Below are 12,599 nucleotides of genomic sequence, written 5' to 3' on the forward strand. Positions count from 1 at the left end.
CTACACTAATACAGGTGTATTTGTGTTAAACTATGAATCAGCAAACACTAGTAAATTAAAACGGTGATTCAAATTCACTTATTTACATACAAGTTACTAAATTTAAACTTTATGTTGTGCTTGCTAAGAATCACAGTGACATAGTGAATTATCAACTTTACAGCTGTGGAATCTTTTAGAATAGATGATAACATTTTTGCCTTATAAGCTTTCAATCATTGCTGCTACAAAATTATACTTGAAGCTCATGTGTTGTATATTTTAGCATAAGAAACATTAAAATAATATTCATAATTGTTTATTTCCAGTCATTTTAATACCTTATTAATATATAAATAAAAGAATGCAAATTTTGAACACATTCATGCAAAATGCTTTTTTATGAATACAAAACTAGGAATTAACTGAAGTTATGTAACTCTAACATGAAATAAAGAAGATAAAATTTTGATTTTGATACATTTTAAAGCTCTGTAACTAGACAATGAAAATATGTAAGAAAATTTAAGATGTTCTAAAGAAAGGCCAGGTCAAGAGTAACCCTTAACTAAAGGGTATGTGTGATAGATAGGTGAAAGAATATATTATTAGTATCATAGCAAGGGAAGATTTTAGTCTCTGCGTGCTCTAGTGAGAGATGATCATTAAGTGTGTACAGTATATTTGAAGAAAACTGAAGAAATCATATTTTGCAACCAGTTTCCTTATTTACACTAATTTATTGTTATCAAAACATGTATAATGTTCATAAATACACAACAACAAGTATTTACAGTTTAAATAATCATTAAAATCTTGAAAAATAACACTTTGCAACTGAGTATTGTTAAGATTGACGAAGCAGCATTAAAAAAATTGCAATAAGCGATAGTAATTAACATGTTAGAAAACTTTACTCGTAACGGTGATAGGTCTCCTATCTAATATAATCCTACAATTACTGTAACACACCTAAGCTGTTCAAACACCCCATGGTGTCACTGACGTCGTAACCGTTACTCTCATTTACTACAAAATTAATATTTGTATTATTTTGTAAAAATAATGTGATTTACTCTTCCTGTAACAATTACTTTATTTTATTTTATTTTATTTATAAGGTACACAAACAGAATGTAATCATCACATTGGTAACATATACAACTTAATACATAAATATACTAGATCACATTCCAAAAAAAACAGTGTACACAGCATGATAAAATTTTCTTAGCAAGTAACATGATTTAAAAAGTACATTTTACAAAATTTTACGAAATGAAAACAAAATGCAAAAGAATAAAATATTAAACGAAAAAAAATTAATAAAAATTACAGAGTGATTTGTTTCATAATCCATAATAACCATTTAATACAACACAAAATTATTAAAAGTTAAAATTCAAGCGATACATGCAATTGCTTCTTGTATAAATATATTTTAGAATTAAAAACGTCCAGATGAGCGTTACCCTGCTTAATTACTATAACTAAAATGCATAATTCCACATTGACAGGCGGAGATGGAGGAAGAAGGTGCTGGTGCAGATTCGTCCAAGTTCCTACTGTCCCACGATGACCCCGAGCAGGCTGTTGACCCTGAGATGCAGGCCAGACTTGAAGCTCTACTCCAAGCTGCCGGTAAGTTGTTATTATTTATTTATTGGAAGAATTGTAATTGTTGTAACATGTAAGAATAATAGATAATATAATAACATATAAATAAAGAAGTACCAAATCTTCAACCAGTACATAAAATGTTTCTTGGAAAAGGGGGATAATTTTGAGGTGTAAACATTAACACTATTATTCCGTTGTACTGTTCTTGTTAGAAGGTACTAATTAACAGATTTAGCCGGTGTCCTTTTACCAAGTACTTCCAAGTAAAACATATTGAGGTAACAATGGGACAAGATTTTGTGATTTTTGTGGCCTTTTGTATTCTTTCAATTAAATGCTTTAGAAGAGGTTTGTTCAGTAACTGATTTATGGGACTGTTTCTCAACCAGATGAACCAACGATTGGAGATTTCATTATAAAAAAAAACCGACATTAAAATTTTGTGAAATAACATTTAGGTGCCAAGTTTTATTGAAATTGGTTAGCAGAAAGTGGGTGAAACGTAATAAACAGAATTCGTCCCCTAATTTGCCACCTTAGGGGTGGAGTTTATTTTTCAAAATTGAATAAGACCACTACTGAGGTACCCTTTTCCAACAAAAAAAGAATCGTCGAAATGTCGATTGAGAACCTCCTCCTTTTTTTAAGTGGGTTAATAAAAGCCTAGAAGAAAGCTAGTGAGAGAGCTGTACCCACTAGTGGATAATTAAAGATATGATGGATGGAGTTTGACTTATTGCAACATAGTACGTAACAAGTAGCTTGCAGAGTCGGAAGCTTGATGCTTTATGACGAGTCCTGAAAAAATGACCATTTAATGTGAACTCGGTGCTGAAGCGTGATAAGTGGGGTACGACCCTTATTAGACCTTGGCCTACTACATTATCTATACACCCACTTAATTTATTTAGTTAGTATAACTATTGATGCCAATTTGGTGTTCAAATTTAAGTTGAGTGCAGCGGCTACATTTTTTTTAAATAAGACACTACGCTTAATCAGGTTTAAAACTGCGCAGAAGGAGACAAAAGTTTTGTGTGTACAGTTAAAGGCTAGCTATACACACCGCAACAAAGTGTACTAATATTTCAGCTGGTGTACGATCACCATAAGTTTGTACAACATAATATGTTAAAAATTGTAGTAACGGCACGGCGTAAGTTTAAATTCGTAAACAAACATATTGGTTTCTCAAACAAAGCAAGCTGGGTCAATCGTATATTTATTGTTTTTAAAATGAGTTATCTTTGTCGTCAACTCATTGTACGTTCCACTGTTGTGCACGGGTTTCATTCAACCCTGTTTGGATTCAGGCTACGGTTCGCTAAGCTGGCCTCATGCAAGTTGGAGGACTTCACTTGTTTTGCAAAGTTGTGAACCGTCTGCAACATGCAGATCCCATCACTATTTTTTTTTTTTTTTTTTGTCAAGTATTACTAGTAAATATTCACAAATATACATAATGTTGACTACCACCGCTTCAACTATGAATGGTTGTACGAAGTTTCATAGTTAATATTATTGACTCCGTAGCATGAGTGTGATTTAGACTCCACCACATCCGTCGCAGCGGGACTAGTTGAAGTTTGAGTTGCCAGAGTAACAACAATTTTATTTTTGCAACAAATAACACCTTTTGCAGGACAGAATTCAAACATTTGCAACATTTGTTATTGAATGAATGTAAAGAATTGGTGTCGATTTGTGGTGGACACACCGCGGCCACCAACTGACTCCTCCAACTGACTCAGTTCGTTGGTCTGAGCCGAAGTTAGACCAACTGAGCAGTAGACCGGGTTCGGTCTACTGCTATATACTGCCATAATTCTTCATTAGCTGTTTCCAAATCATGAAAAGTTTTTTTAAATTTTTTTTAGTCATTTATTTGTACAAACGTAGATAACATTTATTGTCAATTCGTCGTTGGTATTACACAATGAAAATAAGGTTCTACAGAGAAAATAATTATTCAAAATCCTATACGATTGTTTTTAATATGAATAAAATGCCTTTCTGTGAAATTGCACACCGGTTTTCATAGTGTCGCTATCTCCGAGTTCCCGGGTTCGATACCTGGCCTGGTCAATATAGACAACTAACTCATCTATATTGTCGCGGGTCTCTGGGTGTTTGTGGTACCGTCGTTGTTTCCGATTTCCATAAAACAAGTGATTTAATTATTTACTTTAGAATCAGAGCAACGTGTGTGATGTTAGCGTGTCTAATGTTTTATATTTACGTACCGTCGTGTAGAAAAGTCACAATTAATTAAAAATATATTAATATGCCAGACAGTCACACCACTTAACTGGTCTCAAACTACTCCTTTTGCTGTGAGTACTAAATCAACGGAATTCGGAGCGCTACTTATAACACCCAAGCTAGAAACCAATTTTGAAAAATTCTTTTCCCAAATTGGTCCTACCCGGAATCGAACTCGGGACTTCCTCGTTCAACATCCACAGTGCAAAGCGTTAGGCCACCGAGGTCGTCAATAGTGACGTCATAACCGCGTTACTGTCTATGACGTAACTGTATATACCTACATCACAGAAGTTGTATAATACTATCTTTTTTTTTACTTATGTAGCTCTTTTTTGAAGCGCGAATTTCAGTAAGTTTAAAAATGTACTGAATATTATTAAAAATTAACTCAACGAAAAATGCAATATAGAAATAGAAAACGTATAATTACAGTATATAGACTATAGGAAAATACAATATATTGTTATATCCACCAATCTAAAACCTATAAGGCTACTGTCAGTTGCTGCACTATGGGATCCGAGTACAGTAGACCAAATTAGTTTTATTAAATGAAACTTTTTTAAATTTATTAAATGTAACTTTTTAAACCGCGTATATTTGTTTTTTCAAACAAACCAACGTTTCGGACCCTTTACAGGTTCCATGGTTCACGGGATGTTTTATTTAATAAGTTTTTTTTTTTTCGATAAGTAGGCAAGTTATGATAACGAGTAACTTGATTTAAATTTTTTTTTAATTTGTGGAAAAATATAAAAATAAATTTTACTATCCATAATGATTATGGGACACTAACAGCCTCGGTGGCCGAACAGTTGCCATGCCAGACTGCCACGCATAGGTACCGGGTTCGAGTCCCTGCCGGGGAGAAATATTTGTTTGGCCTACATTTATTTCTCTCGTGAGTTTAGCTGTAATTTGTGTATGTCTATATGTGTGTCCATGGCACCCGCGATACAGGGTTTTCCCAGTGCGCGGCCATGAGTGTGTGCGCGTTAAAAAATTTTTTTCGCAAGTATTATAATTACACCATTTTTTTCATTAATTAGTATCATGGAACAAATTAACAATTAATTTTATTTTTGTCATTAATTGATATCGATGTCGCTTTATCGATTACTTGACTACCGATGTCTTACAACACTTATACAACTTTCGACTGTAATGACAAACAAATAATGAGTGTTGTTACGGTTATTGAGCTCTATACATACTTGGTAAGTAACAGTCGTCATGTTGTGTTGTCATGCAATTAATGTACCTTGGGAATTTCTAATTTCTCATCATACACACGATACTAAGCAGCAGTACTGTAGAGATCACATATAAATAATAATCTTTGCGTCTCCTTGCTCTTGAAGATCATTTATTAATTTTATTAACTCCTTAAGAAAGTTCGTTCGTCCAAGAAAGTACTGTCTCCTTACCTATTTCTACCGCCAAGCATTAATGTGAGCATTACTGAGTTTCGGTTTTGAAGGGTAAGGGTGCTGGTGAAATTATTGGCACGTGGGGCTTAAAAATGTATGTGTCAAGGTGACAGTAGACCGTTGTCTTACGTGTTTAAGTCCAATTTGAAAATAAATAATTAGTCTACTGCCATTTCTCCTGTTCATTTGTTTTCATTTGCTTGTCAGTGGTTTGAGGTTTACTTTGCGTTTTGAGGTTGTTGGCTACGCACAGACTTCAAAAGACAATTTTCGAAATGAGAGTGTCCGGAACTTACTCGACTCTTTTGAGTCAATATTATAAGCTTTGCTTTCTACAGTATTAACCCAAAAGGAATAGGGTATCGTAAACCGTATTGTCGTGAAAAAACCCTTTTGAATTTCGTATTACAGCATCTTTGTACGGGAAAAATCTTCCACCTTCCTAAAATCCTATCAACCATCTTTGACTACCTGGGCCGAATTTTGCACAATATGCCATACTTGCTCGAAACTCTTTCCATCACGCTTTTAATGGTGTAGTCACGAGACCAGCTCGGCACCATCCAGCAGTTACGTTGGCATATGTCACAATCGCTATTCAGTTGAGCTGCAATCGCTTTGCAGTTGAAGTACAATTGCTATGCAGTTGACGTACAGTCGCTATGCAGTTGACCTGAGGAGAGATACCCCACGGTATCACTCATTCCACTGCCGACCGGCACTTCTACTACAGTTGTACCTTGGCAAACTTGGAAGTCACTAAATAGGTTGCCTTCCCAAGTCGGCTGCAGCAAGGGACCATGCACTGGTGGGGTTACAGCTCGGAGAGTGCGTATCTCCCTACACCTATACATGCGAGGTCCTGTACGAATCCACTGGTAATGCTGTATCAGTCGCTAAGTATTGTTCCTCACAAATGTAAACGTCAGAGTGGACACGCCAAGAAGTTGACCTGCAGTCGTTCAAATCTAAATTGCTTCCCAACTACATTTCAACTGCTATTTTCTAATAATTTTATGTAATACTAAGTGACGGGGCGAACAAATCGAGCACCTGGTGGTGAGCGACACGCCTGTCCATAGCAGGTGCAGTGCCACTCAGAGCTTTCAATCGTAAATCGAGATATAAGTTGGCAAATCTCATGTGCCTATAATTTCACCAGTACTCTTCAAAACCGGAACACAGTAATGCTCACGTTACTGCTTGGTGACAGAAATAGGTAAGGTGGCAGTACTTCCCTGGACGAACTCTTTTTTACGAGGAGTTCTACTGCTACTCACGTTGTATCAGAGTCTCGTAAACACGGTAGTGGCAGTGTGCGTATGTCAGTAGTGTTGGCGGCCATAGCTGCTCACAGGTTCTTTCTAAACTCATGGAAATATTAGCCGTCTATGTAAATCGGAGAAGACAACTACCAACACCATTAAATAGATTGTTTAAGGAGTCGTTAAAACGGAAACCCGACACGACTATAAAGGAACGAGACCGAGATACTGGTAACTGCTTCCTCGGTTCCAACAAACCACTATGAGAATCATGTCGTAAATACCAATTTTCACACAACACCGTAGTAATCAGGTAATCATTTACGATTAGGAATAAGTGTGGTGCCGATTTACAATTACTCTCAATGATGACAAATTAAGACATTCCTAGCGACAGACCTAGCGTCATATCGTCTCTTATATCACTGACAATTTTAAAACTTTACTGACAATTTAAACTATAATGAATTATTCACTTCACAAAGAGAACCTTATACTACGAATCGTCAATTTTACGTTCTAGATTTTTTTTCCTTAACATGTGAAGATACGTCCGTTCCTGATAAAGCGATATTTCTAATGACAAATTAAAACATGCAAGCGTCATATCGTTTCTTCAACTCAACTTCAACTTTTGTATCTACGGCTTCGTCGTTTTGCGCGACGATTTCGCCAACGTCAGGGTTGAAAGACATGTAGTGCGGTGGTGAGATACATCACTGACAATTTTGACAGACCATTTAAACTGTAGAATTATTTATCGACAACCTACAATTGCTCTTTTCGATTTTTTTCGTCCAGTGTGGGAATAGTCCGTTCCTTGTATTTCAGCGTAACACTTTTACGCGTTGAACTTGTCGTAACGGAACAAAATTGTGTGGACGTAATTTCAACTTCATTTGTTAGAAGCCTCAACGAAAAATGTACTTTTGTATTTTTCAAATCACCTAATATTATTAATTACATTACGAAATTCGTTTTTAAAACATATTTGACGTAACTCCTCTTATGCCATTTTTCTATGAGGGGTACTAAATTTACATAACTTAAGTGCTGGTGAAATTATTATGTCTCAAAGTGACAGGCGCAGTGGCAGTGCCCATCAGGTCTTTGCTTTATTGACAGGCGTGTCGCTTACCACCAGGCGCAGGGCTTGTTTGTCTCGTCACTTAACATCATAATAAAAAAACATACAAATTAAGTTCAGGTACATGCCACTACAGAGATTCGAACTCTCAACCTCTGAATTGGGAAGCAATCGTTTTCCGACTGGGCTACCACTGCTCTTGTAAAAGGATAAAATAACAATAATATTTTGATTACATAACTTCTGCCTTGTCCTCTATTTCTAAATCAGTTGCATCCTATTGTACCATAATGCAGTCTTTGTACCGGTCTCTATTTTTGTCCTGTCCTGTCATATTCCACGCGAATATAAGTATAATTCCATTGATTCAACGCACTTCCAAACACAGCACATACGGGGATAGTTAGTACAGACCACCTGGTCTGTTAACTCTGCAATTTCAGCTCCTATACCTTACAATTAATGTTTATATGATCTAAGCTCAGCAATTTACAAGGTGGTTTAACAATATCCCCATTGAAATGATATCTAAAGTATTAATGGATGATCGGAGAGTGGAGGAATACCTGAAAGCTATTCCTTTTGTTAATCTTGAGTAACGATAGACAAATTACAAGTTGAACTATATATCTCACACATGAAACCAAATCGACCCTGGAAAGATAAAACGTCTAACGTGCATTTGGAACAAATAAAACATATAAGACATAAAATTAGATTGTTATAATTATTAATAACAAAGATCGGACAATAAGAAAAATTAGTTCGATCCGGCTGGATTCGAACCTACATCCTTACACAATCCGTGCCAGATGCTCTGCCAATTAAGCCGCGGAACGAACCAGCCTTCCGTATCACGAATCAACCAAACTTGGCTGTATGGTAAACGGCCAGGAAGACCACAGCATAGAAGTTGTTGCATAGAGCAAGCCAGGAGTGCTTTTATTAAAATGAGCCACCTCGTTTGCAATCGTAGTCTCAAACTATCGACAAGATGCAGTTTAGTGCGGTGCTACATATTTAACTCAGGCATTATGTAAACGGTTAGAAGCCTTCGAAATGTGGGTTTATCTAAGGATTTTAAAAATATCGTGGAAGGATACAGTCACCAATAAAATCGAATTGGGGACGATGCACAAAAGCTTGGAGCTCCTGAAAACAGTAAAAAGGAGGACGCTGAGGTACTTCGGGTACATCATGCGCAGTGATATATACTCTCTACTACAACTCATTCTGCAGGGAAAAATCCAGGACCGCAGAAGACGTGATCGTAGAAAAACCACACGGCGTCAAAATCTTGCAGAGTGGTTCAACATAAGTACCACAAAACTGTTCCAAGCCGCAACTTCGCAGACCCAAATGGCCACAATGATAACCGACCTCCGGTAGGAGATGCCACCCCAAGAAGAAGTACGAAACGAATTTTTGTACGTGCTTCGGGCAGATCTTTGTGTTCTTTTGGTTTCTCACGACTTTTTTTCCCTAGCGCCATCTGTGAGAAATTTATTTCTTCACTCAGAGAGGTACCTTTGCAGCTACCATCACTAACTATAGATAGAGATGTCGCTATAATTGTAATTTTTAAGGTTTTTGAATGTCACGATCTTTTACTACCATTATATATTATATTAACCCCTGTCTGGCCAATACTTTTATACAAATAAAACCTCACAATAAAACAACACCTTATACACAAATACGCCTTGAAATATTTGCGAACTTGAAATTCGCATTGACGTTCATGAATAACACAACTTTCCGTTCCGGGAAGAGCGTCGTTTATTAAAGTGAATACTTGTTTAAATAGTATCGATCTCATTTTTTATGTAAATTACTTTTCGATAGCTGATACATTTTACAAAGTATTCGGTATTTAAAAAGCATTATGTACTCCGCTAAGAAGATAATTTGATCCAATTCCTGCGTTCTTTTAAACTGTGCCTTAAGTCATGTGTTGTTTTTAATATTTTAAATATTGTTATTGTATTTTATTTATCGTTTTTGCTCAAGTTTGTTTGATAACATCGTGTTTAAACTTCATAGCCTGCAGCATAGTTGCCGTCCGGCAGTTTTTTTATGATATCAAGCGAAGGGACGAACAAATCGTGCGCCTGATGGTAAACGACACGCCTTCCCATAACACTTCATAACAGTAACATTGCCACTCGTAGCTTTAAACCGCAGAGATCTGAAGAGCACTGACACTGCGTCGGTTACCTTGAGACATTTGACAAGTCCCATGGGCCTGTAATAACACTACAGATCATTTACGGTGAGAGTGCCCATGAGTTCCTCTAGATCATTCCGCCCGCCCTCTTTTACCATCGGACTTCCAGGCTGGATGGATCAGGCGCCGAATATCCACTTTACAAAATGTCTAGCGGACGCAAAACATCCATTTCGCAAAATGTCTCTTTCGCAAGGATATCATCCTTACTTGGATGATATTCCTTAATTAATAAACTCATTTCGTCAAGGACTGGAATTCTCTACCTTCGTCTTTGTTCCCAAGCACATACGATATGTGACGGAATAGGTATCTTCTTGGCAAGCTCGTTCCATTGTAGACCCCAGTCTTTGCACCAACCAAGGCTAAGTAGTAGATGGCATACCGCCGCTATAGAAGGTAGCCCAACAGACGCGAGGCGTTAACTTTGGCAAGCTAGATCCGCTGTTCCCATTGATTTTATCACTTCAATCGAAAGTCTTCCCCCCCGGGTCCGAGTTGCAGTTATATATGGAAGTAACTGTATTAATTATCTTACAACACTAGTTTGCCGATGTAAAGACAACATGGTGAAATGTGGCTGTATCATAGAGTTAACCAGAAATAGAGACGAAGTGTCATTTAATTTGTTTGAACACTATTCTGCCATATCATTAGTGTGACAACTGCGCTCAGATTGGCCAGCCCGAATTCGAATCTAGACGAACATAGCTGTTTTTCTCACACCACCGAATGGAACAGCCCTCCATTGTTAGAGATATTATCTTTATTACAATAAATAAAGAATATTTTTGAAATATACGTACACGTACACACGGGTCAGTTGTAGGCGCTATACTATTTCAGCTTTCTAATTTGTGATTTCAGCGCAAGCAAGAGTTGTGATATAAGGCCCATTTGCCTGATGAGTTGCCAGGGATGGATGACCCTTATTTCGTCTCTATTTCTGGTTATATAAGCGATGATTCTACCTATAGGAACTACAATAACTTGTTACGAAGTAATGATTAATTTGTAGCTTATTGATCGAAGACAAAGAACAGCGATTTCGATCCTTATCCGAAAGTTGTGAACCATATTCGACTTGCAGGTTTCATCACGATGTCTTCCTTCACCGTAAATCTCATAGTAAATTTCAAATTAAATTTGTCACATAAATTCCGAACCTCTCGGCCTCGTTTGAGACGCTATAGATCAAACCATTAGGCTACTACGGTTTTTTTTTTCAAGTTTAAATTTTTTTATTTCTACAGTTTCAGATAATTTTCTTAGAAACTGATTGGTCGGTAACGTTTAATTAATGCTGTGTACATGATTAATTAAAGACAAAAGAACAGCGAACATTGCGACTCTGATTCCACCGCGTCATTTCATAACCGTTCAATGCTATGCCAATTTTCCTAATTCCAACTTTAACATTTTCAATTTCTACAGTTTCAGATAATTTTCTTATGAACACATTTATTCGTTGACGCATAACTGATGCTTGATACGCGCTTTATGTTTATTATGTAACGTTGCTTACGCGTATATAATTTTTGCTTTCTTCCTCCTTTGTATTGTTTTTTCGTAAATTTTAGATATTTCACATCTAGCTACTTTGTCTTAGACCTGACTGGTATGTTCCTGCGAGTCTCCCAAAGCCCGTTAATCTTTATCCATGAAAACAGCGTTTCAGCACATTATGTCAATCTGTACTGTAACTCGCTCATTCTGTTACGATATTGAACAATAAAATATCGCCTCTTGAAAACCGACAGCGTCACTAAACTTTTGTTTTTCAAACTCAGAAACTTTAGTGTCCATTTCCCTATAGTTAACCTTTTTCGTTTAGTGACGCTATCGATTTAAATGGGCGAATTATATCTTAGTTCGGCGCTCAGCGGAAATTTTAAAAACCCCCTCCGTACATTGCATAAATACACACTCTCACGGCACTTCGCATACCATTCTTATGGATATGTAGCCGCGTACTGGATTTTCAACTCTATGATCATAGTACGTCGGGCGAAGTTATAAGTGTCGGAACGTGCAACGTCATTTCTAAGCAGACGAGGCAAGCAACGCCGCAGACGGCGACACTTGTCTAAACGAGAAGCGTACGGCGATTTTATTTTTATCATTACTCTCAAGTTATCATAACACATTTCTGTATTTATTTTCACATGCCACGTTAGCATCTGTAAACGAGTGTTTCTCGTTGATATTGTTACAAGCAATTAATCAGACTATTACGTGACTGGATTAAGCTACGAAAGTTCTGTAACGGTCTGTCACTTTTACCTGACGGTGTGTAGAGGGATGTAGTAATTGCACCCTTCAATTAGTAGCGGTCACGCTATAGACTGCACCTGGCAATTACGTTAGCCGCGTTCGCTTGTCCCGCGAACACGCCACAGCCGGATTGATAACCGTCCACTAGCTTACCGCGTCTCACTCCGCGTCCGCGCACCACCACATGTTCTCGAGTCTCGACCACCATACCGCCACGGGTACAACGCTTACTGCCTATCGTGTTTTCTACACGAGTAACGTTTATACTACACTACAAAAAGGTTGCTATCTAATTCGAAAGTGACGTGATAATGTGACGTTTATCGGAAGAATGTTCTAAGCATGACGTGCATACGGACTTTACTTACAAATATTTTCGTTCCTATATTCGCATAATAACTTCAATAAGGATTGTTTCGAGGTATCGTTTTTGGATACATCAAGTGTTTTCC

General features: G+C 37.1%; 1 protein-coding gene across 1 annotated transcript in view; it reads left to right on the plus strand.

Moving 5' to 3' along the window:
* LOC113240398 (ankyrin repeat domain-containing protein 17-like) overlaps nt 1-12,599 on the plus strand; it is a 44,491-nt gene that overhangs the window by 2,034 nt on the left and 29,858 nt on the right. The window contains exon 3 of the mRNA XM_026477687.1: nt 1,497-1,620. Coding sequence (XP_026333472.1) covers nt 1,497-1,620 — 124 coding nt within the window. The remainder of the gene's footprint in view (nt 1-1,496; nt 1,621-12,599) is intronic.

The sequence above is a fragment of the Hyposmocoma kahamanoa genome, unplaced genomic scaffold, assembly GCF_003589595.1.
Source record: "Hyposmocoma kahamanoa isolate Upper Pololo Valley unplaced genomic scaffold, ASM358959v1 138, whole genome shotgun sequence".
Classification (NCBI taxonomy): Eukaryota; Metazoa; Arthropoda; class Insecta; order Lepidoptera; family Cosmopterigidae; genus Hyposmocoma; species Hyposmocoma kahamanoa.